This window comes from Coturnix japonica, chromosome 9 (genome assembly GCF_054131305.1).
Source record: "Coturnix japonica strain WE chromosome 9, WE-NBRP24, whole genome shotgun sequence".
Lineage (NCBI taxonomy): Eukaryota > Metazoa > Chordata > Aves > Galliformes > Phasianidae > Coturnix > Coturnix japonica.
Genome location: NC_140671.1, coordinates 11,466,578 through 11,487,025, shown reverse-complemented (window position 1 = coordinate 11,487,025; position 20,448 = coordinate 11,466,578). Strand labels below are relative to the sequence as shown.

Below are 20,448 nucleotides of genomic sequence, written 5' to 3'. Positions count from 1 at the left end.
CCTGACCTGGCAGTGTTTTTTTTTTGCTTTTACTCAGAATATGAGCTTGCCTGTGAGATGCCAAAATAAGAAGCACTTAAGACCGTCTCCTGATTGAATCTCAAATGCCTCCTCTCTGTCCTGTTTCCCAGTCTTATTATCCATTTGCAATCACAATTATTCTGTTGCAATAGTAGTTGTTTAATATCCTTACAGTAATTGCTTACCTGGAAATATGTTTAAATAAATATATACATGAATATCACAGCTGGGGAAAAGTGATCTCTTAGGACAGTTTCCTATAAGTGACAGAAGCCCTCTGTCTTGGACCATTGGCTCCAGAAAAAAGCTGCTGGATGGTTCTAAGTGTAAACTGCTCTAAATTCTCTGCAAACTAAGCTTTTTTCATAGGAGTGAAAATAGTGATGATGCAGCTATTTAAAATCAGCTGTAGGCAATTTGTTCAGATGGAATATTTGACCCCTTAATATCAAGATTTCTTGTTAAGAGAGAGTGACAAATCAGCATAGATACATGTTAATTTTTCGTGGAGTTTGTTTCCCTTCTCATATTCCTTTACTGCCTGTTCTGAAGCATGTTTTCACACAAGATAAGGCCAAGATAAGGAGCAGAGCATCTGTCAGCCATGTGCTCTATAGTTTATCTATGTGTTTTTGTGTTCTGTCCTGGAGAAGTTTAATCAAAGAAGGCTGCAGACATATGCAGATGGTTACAAGTAAATGACACGCAGTGTTTGTGTTGGGATGCAGACTGAAGTTTGCCTGCCTTTATAAAGCTTTCTGCAGCTGCTCTTGTTTTTGAAAAGACTCGAGAGTTCCCAAAATGGGGGTTTGTGGATTTTGATGAGTTTCATTGCCGAAATGTGCTTATGAATGGAAGGGGATGCCCCGTGCATCTTCAGTATTCTTTTGTAAGCAGAAGAACGTCAGACTGTAAAGTGGGAATACTCTGGGAACTATGTAAAGTTAGGTGGAAAGCTCTGATATAGTACTGAATCACTAATGCTGTTCCCTTCATTTTATCCCTACTGCCATAGGAAGGAGAAAATAATGATAAATTCTTCACTCACCCCAAAAATACCAAAGCACTTGCTGCCTACCTCTTTGCACACAATCACCTTTTCTACCTAATGGAGCTGAGTGCTGCTCTGCTTCTCCTGTTGCTGTCTCTCTGCGAGGCACCAGCTGTTCCTATGCTCCGTCTTGGCATCTTTGTAAGTACTTTGGGGGCATAATGTAGAATTCTGCATGTTTTGCAGGGATGGGTAAGAGTACAAAAAGTTTAAAAGGAGAAGAAGAAGGTAGCAGTAGCAAGAGAACCATCTGGCTTGTTCTGTAAAATGGTTGACAGCAGATATGCCAGCAAACAAAACATGCTATTTTTTTCTTTTTTTCATCTGAGGTGCATAAACCAACTTTGAAAGTTACACTTTTCTAGTTACCAAGTTTGTGTAGATCTTAACTTTAGTAGCTGTGTAGAAGAATGTTTGGGTGGTGGGTTTTTTTGTTTGTTTGTTTTGTTGTTGTTGTTTTTCTTGAGAAAGCTCAGGAATGTGTGTGTGCTTTGATTGGGTGGCTTAATGAAATATAACTGGGGCAAGTCTTGCATCTGGACAAGAGCAACCCCAGGTACCAGTACAGGTTGGAGACTGACCTTTTGGAGAGCAGCATAGGGAATAGGGGTCTGGGTGTCCTGGTAGAGAGCAGAATGACTGTGAGCCAGCACTGTGTCCTTTGTGTGGCCAAGAAGACTGATGGCATCCTGGGGTGAAATTGTAAGGGCTGTGGTTAGTAGGTCAGGAGTGGTTCTCCTCCCTCTTTATCCTGCCCTGGTGAGACTGCATCTGAAATATTGTGTGCAGTTCTGGGCCCCACAGTTCAGGAAGGACAGGGAACTGCTTGAGAGAGTCTAGTGCAAAGCCATAGAGACAGTAAAAGGGAGTGGAGCATCTCCCTGATGAAGAAAGGCTGAGGAAGCTGGGTCTCTTTAGCGCTGAGAAAAGGAGACTGAGGGGTGACTTCAATTAATGTTGTAAGCATGTAAAGAGTGAGTGTCAGGAGGATGGATATCACTCTTCTCAGTGATATCCAATGACATGACAAGGACCAGTGGGTGCATAGGCCTAGAACACACTGGTTCTCAGCATGGGACAAGTCGCTAAACCTTCTCATGTCCGCTCTTCCTGCAGTTGTCAGAACTCTTTTTAACACGTGTTTAACTTGAAGTTTTACATCTAACCCTCAAAAAAAATATAAAAAAAATACAGTTTTCAAGAAGGAATGGACAAGCTGGGGTGTATAGTATTGGTCCACAACTGCTTCGTAAGGTACCATTGTCAGGCACAGTGCTAGGAGCTGTTGATCCTAGAGGGAGAATTTACATCTGCTTTTGGAGCTGCTAGTGGCACCCTGAGTATGTATCAAGATGTAAAAGAATTTGACAGCCTTTGAATCTAAATGTTCCTTAAAATGAGTCAGAGCTGCATAACTGCATTTGAATTTTAAGCTATGATTAAAGTGGAAGTTGTAAAATGTACCACAAAGGCAGAAATTTCTTACAAGTCCCAATAGAGAAGGGGTCCTTCCCTGCTGCAAGATGCTCCTGTGTTTTTCCTGAGCTTGATCAGAATACTGTCTGTGGTTATTTCAAGAGAAAACTCTTCTCTGTGTAAATCATCTCTGCAGTTCTGCTTTGTGCACTTCAGCTAAAATTTTGCAGTCCCAAGCTGCCAAACTCACATGCTTCTTGGAGAAAGAGGGGGCAGAAGCATGGCCTCTGTGCTTGTGTAAGTAATCAGAAGCACTGGTTTAAGCTTTGCTGTATTCTAACAGGTCCATGCAACCCTGGAGCTGTTTGCATTAATGGTGGTAGTCTTTGAGCTCTCAATGAAGATGAGATGGCTGGGCTTCCACACATTCATTAGACACAAGAGGACTATGGTGAAGGTAAGCTCATGGGACTATAGAAAATGTAGGGGTTGGAAGGGACCTCTGGAGATTATCTAGTGCAGTTCCTTCTAAAGCAGATTCCCTGCAACGTGTTGCACAGGAAAGTGTCCAGGTAGGTTTTGAATATCTCCAGAGAAGAAGACTCCACAAACTTTTTTTGTAGCTTGTTCCACTGCTCTGTCATCCTCAAAGTAAAATTTTTTCTCATGTTCAGATGGAATCATAAAATCCTTAACAGTTGGAAGGGACCTTTAAAAGTCATCTAGTCCAACACCTCTGCAATGAACATGGATATCTACAGCTTGATGAGGTTGCTCAGAGCCTGGCACAAGTCTGGCCTTGAATGTCTCCAGGGATGGGGTTTCCACCACGTCTTCGGGCAGCCTTTGTCAGTGCCTCACCACCCTCGCTGTAAAAGACATTTCCTTATATCCAATCTAAATCTACCCTCTTACTTTGAAACTGTTTCCCCTTGTTCTGTCATTTCAGACTCTGATAAAGAGTCTGTCCACTTCTTTCCTGCAGCTCCCCTTTAGATACTGGAAGTCTCCCTCAGATCTCTCTGTAGTCTTCTCCAGGTTTCAGGTTCTCACAGTCCCAGCTCTCCCAGCCTGTCCTTGTGGGACAGATGTGATCCATCCCTTGGAGCATTTCAGTGGCCCTTCTCTGGCAGTGCTCCAACAGCTCCACATCTCTCCTGCACTGACCATTCCCCATCTGGATGCAGCACTCTAGGTGAGGTCTCCCAGTGCAGAGCAGAGGGGCAAATCCCCTCCCTCATCCTGCTGGCCATGCTGCTTTGGATGCAGCCCAGGGTATGGTCTGCTTTCTAGGCTGTGAGGGCACAGTGGTGGCTCATGTTGTCATGGCTTTTATAATTTTTGCTATTCATATTACAAATCATAACATCTTGTGGAGCACAGAGAAGAAGAACTGCACGTCCCAGAGGACCTCACGGTCAGAGAGGGAAACACGTCATGGAAGTGATGCTGGCTCTCTCTCTCACTGCCTGGTAGCAGGTGTGGGTGTGCTTCCAAGCCAGGGTGCCTTCAATTTCAAAGTAGGCTTCTTGGTCTTCAGAAACCTCTCTCTCTCTTTCTCTCTCTCTCTCTCTCTCTCTCTCATTTTGCTTGATTTATTAGCCTCAGTTTCAATTAGATTGTATTATATTGTGTTATCTTGTATCCCAATATCGTAGTTAGTAAAATAAATTTTCCTCCTTAGATTGTTGCTGCTTCTCTGTTTGTTTCCTTGAGCCCAGCTCCCATCTCCCTACCCCTTTCCCTTTTTCTCCTTCCCATTTTGTTGGGGGCTGGGGGGCCCACGGGCCTACTGCCCCCCCATCACAGACATAGATTGATCTAGATAACTCCATGACACATGTCCAGTTGCCATGTACCCCCAGGTCCTTTTTGGCAGGGCTATGCTCAATCTTTTCATCTTCCAGCTTGTATTGGTAGTGGGAATTGCCCCGATCTGGATGCGTATCTCGCACTTGGCTTTGTTGAACCTCACAAGGTTCTCCTGGGGTCATGTCTCAGCCTGTCTAGGTCATAATGATGAAACTTCCTGCGTTAGAGCTTGTGCCCATTGCCCCTCATCTTGTTGGAGGACACCACCAAAAAAGACCTGGCCCCATCCTTTTGACTCTCTCCCTTTAGATATTAATAATTATTTATAAGATCCCCTCTCAGCCTTATCATCTTCAGGCTGAACAGTCCCAGGTCTCTCAGCCTTTACTCATAAGGCAGATGCCACAGGTCCCTCATCATTTTTGTGGCCTCCACTGGGCTCTCTCTAGCAGTAGCTTGTCTGCTTCAGACTGGGAACCCAGAACTGAACACAGTGCTCCAGATGTGACCTCCCCATGACAGAGCAGAGGGGGAGGAGAGCCTCCCTTGCCCTGCAAACCATGCTCCGTGCAGTGTATCTCAGGATACTATTGGCCTTCTTGGCCATAAGGGCACACTGTTGGCTCATGGCCAACCTGTTGGCCACCAGGACACCCAGATCTTTCTCTGCAGAGCACCCTTCCAGCAGGTCAGCCCCTAACCTATTCTGTTGCACATGATTATTTCTCCCTAGGTGTAAGAGCCCTACAGTTGCCCTTGTTGAACCTCATCTTCCTCTCCCCCCTGTATCTCAGCCTGTCCAGGTCTTGTTGAATGTCAGCACAACCTTCTGGTGAGTCAGTAACTTCTCCCAGCTTTGCATCATCAACAAAGCTGCTGACAGCCATCTGATTGTCAGTGTTTCTCCATCAGCATCTTTGGGGACCAAAGAACCACAGTAACTGTTGCCCTTTACTGTAGAAGTGCAGCTTACAGACGTGTCTCAGCTGCCATATGATTCATGTGAGGTTTCTTGGAGACCCTTCCCACTTTGCAGTTGCCTGAAGAAATGGGTGATCAGTGAGAGCTTTGTCTTTCCTAAGGAAGACTGGAGCTGTGCCTCTCATTAAACCCCTTTTTTTGCAGACTTGTGTGCTGTTTGTACAGTTTATAGAAGCCATTGTGGTGTTGGTGCGCCAAACCTCACATGTCCGCATAACGAGAGCTCTGCGCTGCATCTTCTTGGTAGACTGCCGCTACTGTGGTGCAGTCAGGAGGTGAGTGGTCAGATCACTGGGTTTTCCGTTCTCATGCCTATGGCAAGGGTGGAGGAAAAGCATGCTGGTCCTGCAGGCGCCTCAGGGAAAAGAAGCATCTTTCATGAGCACTTCAGTTCTCAGCAATCTTCTGTAACTGAGATTGTTTACTTGTTGTCTTGTCTATGTAGGGAAATATTGTAGGTAGTAACTTTAGCTATAGTTGCAGAACACAAGCTTTTATGTACTATCCTCATCAGCATAAGCTACCTCAAAGACCACTACATGCGAATGGGGATGCGTTGCCTCTGGCTCAGCCTTTTAAGCTGCTCAGTGCATTACAAAGGTAGTGTCTTGAGTCTGGGGAAAGAAAGCTGACAGAGTAATTCTCATCACTTGAAGTACCTGAGCTGACTGCAAAGGGAAGATAAGTAGCTTGAAGTCAGTTTACTTTGCTCTTTACCTTTAATACTTGGAGAAGGTGTGAGAGGAAGGTCATTCTCAAGTGTACTGTGTTGTTGTTGTTATTTGTTTTTTTGTGTTTGTGGGGTTTTTTGTTGTTGTTTTTTTTTTTTTCCCCCACTTATCATATAGAAGATAAAATATGCAAGTTTTAGTTTATTAATGTTTTCTCCATTTTCAGAAACCTGCGTCAGATCTTCCAGTCCCTCCCACCATTTATTGACATTCTTCTCCTTCTGCTTTTCTTCATGGTGATCTTTGCCATTCTGGGTGAGTTTTATTTATGGAAGTATGCGTTTCTGATGCTCTGTCAACTTAAATTTAGTCTAAAACTTCCATGAAGGCATGTCTGTAGCATTCCTGTTACAGTCCTATCTTCAAAATGACTGTTTTCCTAAAAGATCGGTGAAATGTCACTGAGATGTATTAACAAGTATGGAGAAGACCTTCCAGGTATTTGAGGAACATGGGCCTGGCAAAGAGAAAAGTCAGGACCTTGAAATTCAGGAGTGCAAATTTGCAGCTCTTTAAAGAAACTATGAGATCATCTGGGAAACTGTCCTTAGAAACACAGGAATGGAATGGAGATGGCAGCTCTTTTTGGACACCTTTCTGAGGCCACAAGAGCTCTCCATCCACCCATGTAGGAAACCAGGCAGGAGAGGCAGGAAGCCAGTGTGGTTAAATAAGAATCTGATGGTCAACCTGAAGGAGAAGAAGGAAAAGTACAGGCAATGGAAGCAGGGATGGGTGGCCTGGACAGAATATAGGATGCTCCATCCTGGAGGCATTCAAAGCCAGGTTGGGTGGGATCCCTGGGCAGCCTGATCAAGTAGTTAGCATCCTGCCCACAGTAGGGAGGTTGGAACTAGATGATTTTGAAGGTTCCCTCCAACCTAAGCTATTCTATGATTCTTTGCTGCTTGGATAATCTGGGATGGGATCAGGAAAGCCAAGGCAAAGAATTGGTTGGATTGTCACAGCCAGAGGGTTGTGGTCAATGGTTCCGTGTCCAGATGGAGGCTGGTCATGAGTGGTTTCCCGCTTGTCTTTGGACTGATGCTTTTCAACATCTTTATCAGTGACACAGATGATGGGTTTGAGTGCACCCTCTGCATGTTTGCTAATGACACTAAGCTGCATGGTGTGGTTGACACAGTGAAGGGGAGTCATCTAGGGCATTCTGGACAGGTTCTAATAGTGAGCACATGGGAACTTAAAGATGTTCAACAAGCCCAAGTTCTAGGTGTTGCACTTGGGTTAGGGCAATAATAGAGCTGTAGAATGGCTTGGGTTGGAAGGGACCCCAAGGATCATCAAGTTCCAACCCCTCTGCCACAGCCAGGGCCTCCAACCTCCAGATCTGGTGCTAGACCAGCTTACTCAGGACCCCATCCAGCCTGGTCCTGAACACTTTCAGGATACTCCACAACCTCTCTGGGCAGCCTGTTCCAGCACCTCGCCACTCCCCCATGACATCCAGTCTAAACCTTCCCTCCTTGAACTTTAAATTCCAGATAAGCATACAGACTGGGAGAACTCCGTGAGAGCAGCCCTGCTGGGAAGAACTTCGGGGTTCTGGTGAAGGAAAAGCTGGGTATGAGCAGCATTGTGCTCTGGCAGACTGGAAGGCCTATCCAGGGCTGCATCAACAGAGGGGTGGCAGTGGGCAAGGAGGAGATTGTCCTCTTGTGCTCTTCCCTTGTGAGGCCCTGTCTGGAGTACTGCATCCAGGCCTGGGGCCTTCATCACAAGAAGGATGCAGAGCTGTAGGAGAAGGTCCAGAAGAAGGTAATGAAGTTACTCAGAGGGCTGGAGCACCTCTTCTATGTTGAAATTTTGAGGGAGCTTGGCTTTTTCATCCTGAAGAAGAAAGGACTCCATTGAGATCTCACTGTGGTTTTCTAGTACTTGAAGGAAGCTTAATGTATGTCAGGAGGAGCCAACTTTTTACGTGGTCTGATATTAACAGGACAAGGGGGAATGACCTTTAACTAAAACAGACTAAATTAAAACAAGATTAAGGTTAAACATTAGGAAGATATTTTTTATGGAGAGGGTGGTAAGGCTGCAAAGAAAAGTCGTGGATGCTCCATCCCTGGAGGCATTCAAGGCCAGGCTTGATGGGTTCCTGGGCTGTGTGATCTAGTGGATGGCAGCCCTCTTCCTATGGCATGGGGTTTGGAACTTGATGGTCTTGGAGGTTCCTTCCCCAAGCCATTCTATGATATTCTCCATGATGCAAGAGAATGGCTTTCTGGTTCTTGGTGTGACTTCATTCTTTGTGAACAGAGATCCCTTGATTTTGCTTGAAACTAAACAGACTCTGTGTTTCTTCTCTCTCCTTCCTTCTGTTTCTGTAGGTTTTTACTTGTTTTCTCCGAACCACTTGGATCCGGTGAGTGTCACTGATTCTTTGAACGGGTGCTGAAGTGCTATCTTCTATAGTTTAAGAATCAAGTATTACTGTGTGGATGTGGCTTATTTCTGTATGGTGACCTGGGAGGCCAGATGTTAGCTGTTGCAGAAGAAGTGCAGAGGGTGTGTCTGACAAGGCAGCTGGCAGTTTTACCCAGGGTTAACACCTGCTGGGAAGGAAAACAGTACATGGAACTTCCTCAGAGTCCCAAAGGGAGCTTTCATGTAATTGTTCCTTGTTCTTGGTGTCTTAATTCAGTCAAATAAGCCACTTGCTCCTGTCCTCAGGGAAGGGGGGTATCTATCACTTTTCCAGGCAGTGACTGTCAAAGTCCAGCAGCCGCTAGTTGCTGCTGTGTTATAAGCCTGTAACTTACTGAGAGTGATTACTGCAAAATGTGTAGATTAGCTTTTAATTGTTTTAAGCCTTCATATACCACCTTTCAGGGGCCTTTAAAAATGACCAGTGCTAAAGTACCCTCCTACTAGGAGGCATGAGGGAACTGTAGAAGTGCCTGTATTGACGAGCTGGTTTTCTAGTTTCTTTTTGAATGAAATGTCACTATGAAATTTTGCTTGCATTATATCATGAGTGTTTTTTCTTTTAGTACTTCAATACCTTGGAGAACAGCCTCGTGAATCTCTTTGTACTTTTGACCACTTCAAAGTAAGTTTGGAACTAAAAAAGTGTGTCTTTCCTTTTATCCCAGAAGAAATCCTAGCAGAATCGAGACTTTATTTGCAGAAATGCTGTCTACAAATATAACCACTTCCCTCTGCATGAGAGAGATTTTCCTAGGTTAGCCTGCATGGGAAGGACTGGTATTTTAAGGGCGCTGTGACCTCAAATACAGAGTTATCTCTAGGCCACTCAGGCCAGTTCATCATTGTGAGGGCAACAAGGGCAAGATTAGACCTGGGTCAAAGGAGGGAAAGTTTCTGTTTGTACTCCTTTGTTAGATGACGGTTTATTGTTGTGAAGTAACTTTTTATTCCTCTGCTTCAGTTCCCCTATCTAGTAAAAATGGGATAACAACAGTGAGTAAATATTGACCTGCTGTTAGGGAGAGTTCTGAGGACTAGAAAATCAGCAAAAGGCAATAAATCTTAGGTTTCATAGTTTCATAGTTTCGTGCGGGTTGGAAGGGACCTTAGAGATCATCGAGTCCAGCCCCCGGGATACGAGCCTCTGTGTAGCAGAGCGGCACTTCTACCACTTGCGCCCACAGGGGGGATTCGAACTCCGGGCCCCACGACAACGACGAGGTTGTCATTCTGTAGTTCTCCTTATACCAGGGCTATATTGCTGTCATTGCTATGTGTTAAAATCCTTAGCCATGCTACAAATCCACTTAGTTTTTTTGGGATGTGCAGGAAATTTGCTCTTTCTTTTTCTTTTTACTGTGCCTCCATATTCTTGCTGCTTGTTGCTAGTGCTGTAAGCAACTGTGATTTGCAAAGAAGTGCAGGTCCATGAATGTGGGTGCGCACACAAGGTGTTACCTATGTAGTGGGAAGTGTAGGATTTGAGTGCTTCGGTCTGTCTTTTGGATACAGTTTCCCTGATGTGATGATGCCGTCTTATGCTCGGAACCCTTGGTCATGTGTCTTCTTCATAGTGTATCTCTCCATCGAATTGTACTTCATTATGAACTTGGTGAGTACCCTGTTAAAGCATTTGACTTCTCTCTGCCCTAATTTGGAGTTCATTGCCCAACAGAGTCTTCCCTGTTCCCAGAAGCGCTCTAAAATAATCTGAGACTCTTCGGCAGAATAATTCTAGAAATGGTAATTTATCTACTGATAGAAGCCTACTTGTATTTGGCCATAAGGAAATGAACTAAATCACAGAAAACAGAATGATATTGAGTGTCTTTCAACTTTCATCACATTAATATCATGCTTGGAGTGGCATACTCTGTTATACAAAGTGTAGTGCCCTTCCCTGTCTTAATTATTCATTGTAAAATAGCATTTTATTATTTGGACTTTCCTGAAATCCCTTGTAAATCAGTTGGAAAGGGGTGGAATTGCTACGGATGGCAGGATTTGAAGAGTGCTGACACATGGAGTATGACAGTGGCTGCTATACTTTCTCTGTTTCTTGCATCATCCAGGGCAGGGCCAAAACCAGCTCAGGTGAGGATGTGGGCAGTGCAAAAGGGGTTTTCTAAGTTGTTGAGGAATTCTGCAACCCAGGGGATATGATTTTGATGCCTGGAAAAGGCTTGGATTTCACTACTGCCATACTAGATGGAGGGTTAGTTTTGACATGTATACCAAAGCTCCCGTATAAGGGATGAGTCCAGACAGCAGCCCTCAAAACCCACTTTCTGGGAAGATTTTCAGCATTTTAGCAAACCTTTTAATATTGCTTTTCTGTTAGAATACATGAGGTGTAGCCTTAGCTATGGAAAACAATAGTGAATAGTTAAGAGACCAGGCCTTCTTTGGCTTTATGATCAGTGAGACCTCACTAACTCTGTTCTGCTTCAGCCAGCATAGCACTTTATAGGATTCCTCTTGCAGGCTGTCTCTCTCTAGACTGGATGCTCCTGCCTGTTTGAGGAGCTCCTGTCTCAAATTGTTGCAAATAATGATCAAATGTCTCATCTTCTCTCTGCAGCTTCTTGCTGTTGTGTTTGACACTTTTAATGACATTGAGAAGAGGAAGTTTAAGTCTTTGCTGCTGCACAAGCGCACAGCCATACAGCATGCCTACCGCTTGCTCATCTCCAAACAGGTACAGTGTACTACAGAGGGGCTGAGAGCAGCTTGTGGTGTGGCAGGTGGGGAGGTCAGCCTCTGGAGAAAAGTGATTTCAACATCAGCCCCTATGCAAGGCAATGGAAGTACCTCAATAAAATGAGAGAAGCTTGTCCTGGAGTGCAGGTGGTCATTGATTTCTTCCTGTTTCCATGTGGGTGACTTGAGGACTTGTCTGTTGAGCACCAGAGCTTACAGGAGGAGTGTGTTAGACTTGTGACGTACAGTCCAGCTGCTAGCTACTGCATGAATAGATGGTGTGAAGACAGTACTAATTCACCTGCAAACAATTCTTTAGGGGGACAGAGTGCTTTGGGAGAGAGTTGGTTTCTTGTTTAACTTATGGAGTGGGAAAAGAGGTAGGGCTCAAGAATAATTGTATTTCCTCCAGTGAATTCATTCATATTTAGGGCACGTTGGTTGTATTAAGGATTTATGAAGAAGAACTTATAGTCTGAAAAAGGTGGTAGTAATAGGGGACCTGTTAGGACATCTGATTTCCCAAGAAGAGTGGTTGAGCTCTGCTTGGGATATCTGGTTGTACAGCTCTTAAAGGGTGGGTGCAACAGAGAACAGCTCTTAATGAGCTGGAAGAACCAACTGCCAGGAGAGCTTTCTGTGTTCTGGGATAAACTCAGCAGGTTAAAATAAATAGCTTCTGGTACTTTGGGGGTCAGTTATCATAGCATCTTGTGGTCATTTAGAAACCCTGCTTAAAACAAATCCAGAGCGATAGTTCAATATGCTAGTCAGTATATGTTTCTGTCTGATGTCCCTACCCATGACATTCCTTTTTTTCTTTTTCCCTAGAGACCATCTGGGATTTCCTTCAGGCATTTTGAAGGGCTGTTGCGGTTTTACAAGCCTCAGATGTGCACCCGGGAGCGATATCTCACTTTTAAAGCACTGAATCAAAGCAATACTCCTTTACTCAGGTCTGATGGTCTTACTGTAGCACCCAGAGCTGTGTGCCTTAATGTGTAATGAAGAAGTGTTGAAAATGGCATAAGGAGAAAGGCTGAATTCTTAGATGTAGACACCTAATGATATCACTAAAAGCCTGAGAATTTCAGCATCCTAGCTTTCCAACATCTAAAAGCTGTTTACAGGTCTGACAGGGAGCACCTAAATAAGCACTTACATTGTAGTTTCTTTGATTTTGTGTCTCTTTTCGTTTTTTTTTTACATTGAAAATAACATTTTCAAAAGTGCTTGAAAAGGGTTACACAAGTAGTTAAGACTTGTTAAATCTTGTCCAAGATTTCTTTATGGACAGTAGTGCAATCTCTGTTCCTTGGAGCTTGCTATCTAAGCCTGAGGTCTTTCCTCAGTGGTAGAGTTCCAGAGTTTAGCTGTCAGTTTTCTCTGTGGGCTTTAGATCTTACAGAAGAAGGTAGCATTGCATGCCATTCTGAGTATTGTCAGCCGGTAACCTCTGGCCAGATGAGGAAGAGGTCAGTGTTGAGTTATTAGAACTGCAGTCACAGCTGATAAGGAGTATACAGTTTCCAGGGACTCTCTACTGATGATGCCTGACAAGGATGATTAAGGTTTTAATCAACTCCAAGTCTCTGATCAGATGTTTCTTTCTATTTTGCAGTCTGAAGGATTTTTACAATTTCTATGAAGTTGTTGGCTTAAAATGGAAGGTAGGTGCATATGGGTGGAGAATAGGGGAAATGTGTGGGGAAAGGAATGCAAAGGAGGCCAGTGATTAAAGAGAAGTTGGGAAAGAAACAAAGGCAATTTAAAAGCAGATGGTAGGGATAAGGTGGGTCTCCATCGCTGCGTGTGTTCCATGTGGATATAGCACTGATTTATTTTGATCATGGCTCTTGTGCTTCCAGGCAAAACGAAATCGTGAGCACTGGTTTGATGACCTTCCACGGACAGCATTCCTTATTTTTAAGGGTAACAAGCTATGTTTTAATAACAGCATGTGCTGAAATAAGATTAAATATATATATTTAATATATATTGTAAAAATTAATACAAAGACAGAGTCCTCTGAAAGAGCTTCCTCGTTTTATGTAGAAGATAATTCCTGGCAGTAGTGAATTAAACCCTGTGTGAGATCATGGAGGGCTGTTTTCTTTTATCAGCATAGAGGTTTCCCAGCACAGAGGATTTATGGTTACTGAGTCTAGCAGAGCTCACAGGTTTTTTCTTCCTCCATATCCCAGGTAGCAACTCAGAGCAGAGATTGTGGAGTGGGGCTTCTGTTTTCACAGAAGCTGCTAGGCTTCCTAGTCCCATTATATGAATGCTGTGCTCATACAGATCAAGTGCAGCTGTGGGGAAGGAGATCGGAAATGTAATCTGCCTTGCAAGTGTGGTTTATCTTCCATGCCCGAAGTTTCCTGATTGAATGTAGCCATTCAGAAATAAGTTCTTATTTGTAATTTTGTTTTCAGTGTTGTATGCTGGAGGGGAGTAGTTAACATCTTGATTCAGATGTACAGCTGCCATAAGTGTCCTGCCTATATCAGCATTTACTCTTTCTTGACAGCATGTGTTGTTCCAAAGATGGGTTGTTCTTCATCAGATGTTTTTACCTCTGTCCACATCACAGAACTGGTATATGGGGGTGGGGAGAAGGCATCTGTAGGTTAAGGGTACGGAGTTCATTGCCACTAAAATTCCTCAAGTAATTTCAACTTGGTCCCAAAGAGTTTCTAATCTACAATCTATTAATTTTTGTGCTGAGGATTGGTATGATGTGTAAGGTGTAGAAGACTGCTTAAACATTTATTTTGTCATGCTTTCCTTCCTTTAGGCATCAACATCCTTGTGAATTCACGTGTATTCCAATACACCATGTGTGAGTAGGAGCAACAAGCTGTTTCTCTGTGATGCTCCCTTGATTGCATGGGTCAGGAATGCAGTCTGTGCTGGGCCCTTGAAGGATGCAGCGTGGGGAGGGTTTGTCTTTGGGCTGAGCTATAGTTCCTATATGAATTCCGGAGTTTGGATAGAGAGGGAGGGAATGTGTGCTTGTACCAACCACTACTGCAGCTTGAATTTGCAACTCTCATTGTGTTGAGTCTTCTGGAGAGACTCGGGTTTCACTATTTCACCATGTTCTTGTGGATCTTACTGTGGAGGAATTGGCCTGTTGCATTTGGCTACATTGGTGGTTAGCTTTCATAAGCCTTGAGGTTTTTGTCTTGAACTGAAGGGTTCTGGATAAGGAACTGTCTTGCCAGTTGGCCGGTTTAGCCTTCAGAAGGTGCATGCATCATTGCTGCTGGAGGGACTGGCAACTGGACTTCCAGGGATAATGATTCTTTGCTCTTGAGAAGAGAGTGCTTACTCGTGTCTTACACTTACTGCTTCTTGTGTCCTAAACAATCCCTTCCTACTCAGTAATTTGCTGGCTGTTTTTGAGCACTGGAGGGGAGAGATTTTTGTAAATTAAAATGATAAGCAAAAGAGAGGGTAGGGGTGTGTGGAGATTGGTGTTAAAAGGTAACATCCTGCACCTTCAGATCTTGGGTTTGAATGGTGGGAAGCAGTGATGGAACCAAGATGACTGTGGCTTAGCATTGCTTGGAGCACTTTCTTTGTCCTGTGCTGCTGGGGACATAGTGGTTCTCAAGATCTTGTTGCAGAACTGGGATGAAGCTGAAATGTTCTGCTGTGTTATTACCTGTGTGTAAAATAATTTTTGGTAAAAAATGGCTGAGCATGATTCAGATCATTGTTTTTGTTTGGTTTCTTTCCTTCTGGAGACAAAAGTCTGGGTAGGAGTTTTGAGACTCTTCCAAGCTACAGTTTAAGTTAGTTGAATTGGAAATACTACCCCTTCTGCATGCCTTATATTGTAATCTTTTTGTTAACCTATGTAGTAGTTATCATCTGATACAGGAGTGTTTTTGTAATGGATTTTTACTTTGCTTTTCAGATACTGTGGTGGCTGTGAATGGAATTTGGATTCTTGTTGAAACCTTCATGCTGCAAGGTAGGAAACTTAGCAGCGCATTTCTTGGCTATGATGCTGGGTGATTGAATAAAGGGAAGGCTAGAAAAAGTTCTTCTTGTGTCTTGCAGGAGGGAATTTCTTCTCCAGGAATGTCCCGTGGAGCTACATAGTCTTCCTCACAAGTAAGCTGATGCCACCCAACATGGTTTTGTCGTTTCATAATAAGTTGAGGATGGAGTAAGGAAATAGACAGCTCTGTTTCCAGAGAACACACTCAGTATGCTGCCAGAACAGAGGGGAAAGTAGATAGTTCCTCTTTGAGATCTCTCTCTGCAGGCCAAGCCTAGGCTACCCATAGCATCCATATGCTAGATATTTTTTCATGGGATAAAAGGAAGTGCACAGGCAGGACTGAATTCTGGCACAATGTTCTGGCCTTATGTATGAAACCATGTTATAGCATGTTAGCCAAGTTAACTGTTTTGTAGGCCACTGTAGAGAAATCTGTTGTTTTAGAGGGAAATTGTCCTTTTCATCTCACCAAGAGTAAGGATGGCTGTTGGGTGTCTGTGAAACCAGTGTTCAGCATTCCTCTGTTCAAAAGGCTGCTCATCTGTGCAAAGTGCAAGCCTTTGTATAAGCCCTCCATGTAATGCTGCTTATTTTTGTTCATGACTCTCAAATTGATTTACAGTCTATGGTGTGGAGCTGCTCCTGAAAACCACTGGACTGGGACCCGTTGAGTATCTGTCCTCAGGCTGGAATCTGTGAGTGTACAGTAATGTTTTGAGAGGTGATAAAAATTGCTGCGTTAGAAAGACTGACTACTAACAGGAAGCAAGCGCAGGCTTCTGCTCTTAGCCTTGTGCATCCTGTTAGGGTGAAGCAACACCAAGTGCCTCCTCTCTGCTGAAATACTAGGGACATATCATTGCTCTTGCTTTTTGTTGTTGTTGTTTTTGTTTCCAGCTTTGACTTCTCAGTCACCCTGTTTGCATTCCTGGGGCTTATGGCACTGGCGTTCAACATGGAGCCATTCTACTTCATTGTTGTCTTGCGACCTCTTCAGCTGCTGAGGTGAGACAGGGACACAGTGTGGGGAGCACAAAGAACAGGTGGGGAAGAAAACAGCAATGTCTGTTTTCCATCATTTCAGCTGGGGACTGAGCTCCTACCCAGGAGAGGGCAAGTATTGCTCTGTGGGTATGTGACCATGGCAAACACAAATCATGTAGAGTAATGAGATTAGACAGTGTTATCAAAATGAATGATAACAAAAACTTCAGATGGGATATGAAATCCCGTGCTTTGGAGCTTAAGCTGATCTCTAATAGAGATCAAGGGATTTACCAGGGGCAGATTACCCTATGTCTGCCTTCATGGGGTTCTTACACCTCCTCTGAATTGTCTGATGCTGTTCAGAGAAAATCTACTCTGTCAGGGTGAAACAGTCTGAGCCAATTTAATAATTTCCATTGAATTACCTGAAATTACAGTTTTCAAAGGATACTGCTTTCTGGGGTGAAGTACAACCCTGCTCTGGCTGCATTTCACTTTAAGTGAGGCTGAGGCTTGTAGCCTCTGTTGTTCACTAAGATTTGTCTGATTAACCCTCTTGTTTTAAGGTCCATTCACCATTGTAGACCACTGGGAGAGTTGTAGGTGGAAGGCATTTGAGAAGCAAAGTATTGCTTTGTTAAAGACAAGCTAATGCAGTTTAGCTCTTCAATGAGGATTTAAAGAACAATTTGATGCTCCAGTGGGGGGATGGAATGTTTTCTCTGCTGCCCCCTGCCAAAGCCTGTGTTTGGCAGCTTTGCTTCTCCATAACAGCTGATGACATCACTAAATTTGAAATTAGCAGGCTCACTGTGGTTTCCGTTCATCAGTTTTTATTTGATCACAGAGTAAACTCAGAAAAGTTTGTGTCTGTGGAAAGGAGTATTGAGTCCTGACTCTGTGCAGTTGAGACTCTAGTGGCTTTTTTTTTCCTAAAAAATAGGAATAATTTTAAAATCTTTGGATCATGCTGCATAAGAGGATGTGGGGGTCTTTCCTTGAGAGTCGTTAATCCTGAAGGCACCTACCTGGATGGATTGCAGGCATTCAGAATGTTGTTTAGTAAACAGAGATTACTAGAGCAAGTAGAGATCCTGTTAATTTGGTGTCAGAAAACCTTATCTCGTTGTTCACCTGGGAGGTTCGGAGAGCTGTGATATTCTTTTTAATATTCCCACCAGCTCCAGAGAAGTTGCAGTGCATATGTAAGCTCTGGCTTCTCCTTTCAGACTCTTTAAATTGAAGAAACGCTACAGGAATGTCCTGGACACTATGTTTGAGCTGTTTCCTAGGATGGCCAGGTATGGATTCACTCTCTTTGAATGGAGAAAGGGGGGTTACGTTTATTGGCTTGGGCTGTGGTCCCCCTTTTTTTTTTTGTTTTTGTTTTTGAGCAATTTGTGATGGGAAGTTCTTCCGGGACACCTCCTGCTTCTATAAGGATAAGTAAGAGTTGATGTTTAACTTTTCTACCCCCTGAATTTGATTAGAGGGAGTCCCATTTGTGACGAGTATTGGCACGAATACATTCAGTCACAGGTGTTTCCTTGTCCTTCATACACTTTAGAGCATTACTGTGAAACTGTGGGGCAGAGAAGGAGCTTGGTGTTTGTGTGGGGCATCATTGCATGTTATTGTCTTTGAGCAGATCTGGGTAGAGCATTTTAGGTAGAGAGTGTTGTTCTTGGAACTGTCCCAGCTTTTGAGAATGTGGAGAGGGCAGAACCAGTGTGTTGGTTTTTAATTAAAGTTCCTCCACAGTTTTTCTAGCAGAAAAAATACAGACTGGGAGGAAATCCAGATTGTTCTATAATTTTTTTAGAACATTTCTGCCTTGAGTGAGTGAAAACTCCTTGAAAAGACCTTTTAAATGAACACACAAAGAACAGCAGAGTGATGCTGGCAAAGAGGGTGGTGTGTGGGTTTTCAGTGCTGCTTCCTATCCCTTGGGAATTCCTTCCACAGCAACCAGCCTGTGACTTTGTATTTTCCCTACTTTAGTAACCTCTCAGTATTACAGTTTTTGTGGTTTTTGCCTGCAGCTTAGGTTTAACCCTGCTGATCTTCTACTATTGCTTTGCCATTGTTGGCATGGAATTCTTTGCTGGTGTGGTCTACCCGAACTGCTGCAAGTGAGTGCTGCAAATCCATCCCTGTCTGCAGTGTGTTTGGTGCTTAGTTAGTTAGTAGTAGCGCCTCTGGCAGCTCTGTCTTTCTGGGGGGAAAGGGCCAGAAGATGTGTCTGGGTGGGGCTTTGTTGCTAAGGCAGTGTTCTGGGAAAATCTACATGACTTGCTTCACTTCTCTTCTACACTGCTTTTGGAAAGGAAAGATTTGACTGGTTTTAATGAGATGTGTATTACTTCTCATGTAGATGTACTGGGAGAACTTCTTTCTGGTATTGTAGCTAGGAACACTTTTAATTTCTGCTCTAGAGCAAAGTTGAGACTTTCATTTCTGGTTACACTAGGGCTGCTCTGCCACATGAGACAACTGGGTTCTCTGGTCTCATGTTTGCTGAATGACTAGAAAGACTCTCTGGGCTTGTGCTAAGCTCTGAGGGCTTTTTCTTAGAGAAATAAGTGTTAGCCAAGAGGTAGAAGCTGGGTGGCAGATTCCAAGTGTTTCTGTTTTTTGTAACCCTAAGAAACTGCAGCTCTCTTCTCATTCTTTGTCATGGTTTCTTCAACCAGCACAAGCACAGTTGCAGATTCGTACCGCTGGGTGAACCAGACAGTTGGCAACAAGACAGTTGTGGAAGAAGGCTATTACTATCTCAACAACTTTGACAACATTTTGAACAGCTTTGGTAAGGACAGTTTTTCGCTAGCAAAGATTGTTCTGTACTGCATCTGTGTTCCTGCAGAGCTAGATAGCATCACTGCAATGCTCATGTAGACCTGAGACTCTTTAAGAGTTGTCCTAGCACACCTCAGATAACATCCTTCTCTTTGGGACAATATCAGCTGAGTAATAGCCCGCTTGCTTTGCAACAAAATCAAGACACAACTCTTAAAAGCCAGTGCTGAAGCAAGCATATCTGTGCTGACTGGTGAGCAGACCACATTTCCAAAAATGTGTAAGGAGGGCTTCAGCGCACTGCATCTGCAGAGCTAGCAGTAATGCTAGTATATTTATTTAAACCCGCCGATAAGGAATAATTTGAATATGGTGATTACTCTTAACAATTGTTCTTAATGTGTGAGCAGAAATACTTATCTCCTGGCAATTTCAGAGCTCTCCGTACTTTATTGGGAAAGGGTCAGGTCTGTTTCTGACTCTGAAGAAATACTGATTAAGCCATGTTCTGTTTCTTTGTGTCTGCTCCCTTTTGTCATCAGTGGGAAGATGACAAACTGCAGTGATGAGGGTCTGCATTCTGTATCTGGAATTGCTGGCTGTGTTGAAACTTGGTATCTTGCTTCAGTCTTCCCTGTCAAGTACCTTATTAAGAAATCTTTCTAAAGTAGGTCAGGTTGGATAAAGCAATTGTCTTTATTTTTCTCTTACTTGTATGCAGTTACACTGTTTGAGTTGACAGTCGTCAATGATTGGTACATAATCATGGTAAGTAACCCTTAGCTACAAACAGCACAGTCTCTTGCCAGTTGAGCTTGATCTTTTGTGCAACCACTGCTTTCTCCCCTTGCATTTGGAGATGGGCGGGATTAGTCCCAACACTGTCGCTTGCTGTGGTCATGTGATTGTTAATCCTTTAGTGATATTTTACATGCCACCTGACATGTTTTCTTGTTGAACTTGACCAGCCCTCAGGCTAAATTTTGCAATCTGGACAAGTGAAGTCATGCTATATTCCAGTGTATCACCCTGCTGTCCAGGTTGTGTTCTCATAGTAGCAGTGGTTCATACAACCACAGGCCTTAAAGTGTTTAGTGTGTTTGCATAGAGGATCATCTCATTTTGCCTTTAGAGACAGATTACCTGTAAGACCCATTTGGGGCACTGAGCATTGTGCAGGCAGTCTCTGTGGTTAGCTATGGAGCCATGAGTATGAGACAGACAGACAATATTTATGCTGCCTTACTTCTGTTAGCAAGCAGTTAACAACTAGTTCTCCCTTCTTATGTGTACTGGTGACTTTTTTCCTTTCTTCTCAAGGAAGGGGTGACATCTGAAACCACTCACTGGAGCCGCCTCTATTTCATGATCTTCTATATTGTGACCATGGTAAGTTTCTGAAGATGCTTCCTGTATCAAACTGGGGAGATGGTGAGGGGAAACTGCTTTTGCTGTGTTGCAGAGGGAGCTCCCATCCCTAAATGAGC

At 43.6% G+C, this 20,448-nt stretch overlaps 1 protein-coding gene across 22 annotated transcripts in view; it reads left to right on the top strand.

Moving 5' to 3' along the window:
• Window positions 1–20,448, top strand: part of TPCN1 (two pore segment channel 1) — a 49,938-nt gene that overhangs the window by 23,853 nt on the left and 5,637 nt on the right. For 7 of the 22 annotated variants that reach the window (XR_014931992.1, XR_014931994.1, XR_014931993.1 and 4 more), the window contains 21 exons: window positions 1,037–1,213; window positions 2,832–2,945; window positions 5,426–5,556; window positions 6,179–6,267; window positions 8,361–8,395; window positions 9,024–9,082; window positions 9,973–10,072; window positions 11,042–11,158; window positions 11,992–12,116; window positions 12,782–12,830; window positions 13,029–13,092; window positions 13,958–14,002; window positions 15,086–15,142; window positions 15,232–15,285; window positions 15,798–15,870; window positions 16,073–16,180; window positions 17,392–17,463; window positions 18,205–18,294; window positions 18,856–18,971; window positions 19,683–19,729; window positions 20,282–20,350. Coding sequence is in view for 10 of the 22 variants with exons in the window: in XM_085509588.1 (XP_085365714.1) it covers window positions 1,037–1,213; window positions 2,832–2,945; window positions 5,426–5,556; window positions 6,179–6,267; window positions 8,361–8,395; window positions 9,024–9,082; window positions 9,973–10,072; window positions 11,042–11,158; window positions 11,992–12,116; window positions 12,782–12,830; window positions 13,029–13,092; window positions 13,958–14,002; window positions 15,086–15,142; window positions 15,232–15,285; window positions 15,798–15,870; window positions 16,073–16,180; window positions 17,392–17,463; window positions 18,205–18,294; window positions 18,856–18,971; window positions 19,683–19,729; window positions 20,282–20,350 (1,791 nt within the window). In the remaining 12 variants the exon portion in view is untranslated. Of the gene's footprint in view, window positions 1–1,036; window positions 1,214–2,831; window positions 2,946–5,425; window positions 5,557–6,178; window positions 6,268–8,360; window positions 8,396–9,023; window positions 9,083–9,972; window positions 10,073–11,041; window positions 11,159–11,991; window positions 12,117–12,781; window positions 12,831–13,028; window positions 13,093–13,957; window positions 14,003–15,085; window positions 15,143–15,231; window positions 15,286–15,797; window positions 15,871–16,072; window positions 16,181–17,343; window positions 17,464–18,204; window positions 18,295–18,855; window positions 18,972–19,682; window positions 19,730–20,281; window positions 20,351–20,448 lie in introns of all 22 variants that reach the window. The other 15 variants (XR_014931995.1, XR_014931996.1, XM_015878159.3 and 12 more) reach the window with 11 other exon arrangements.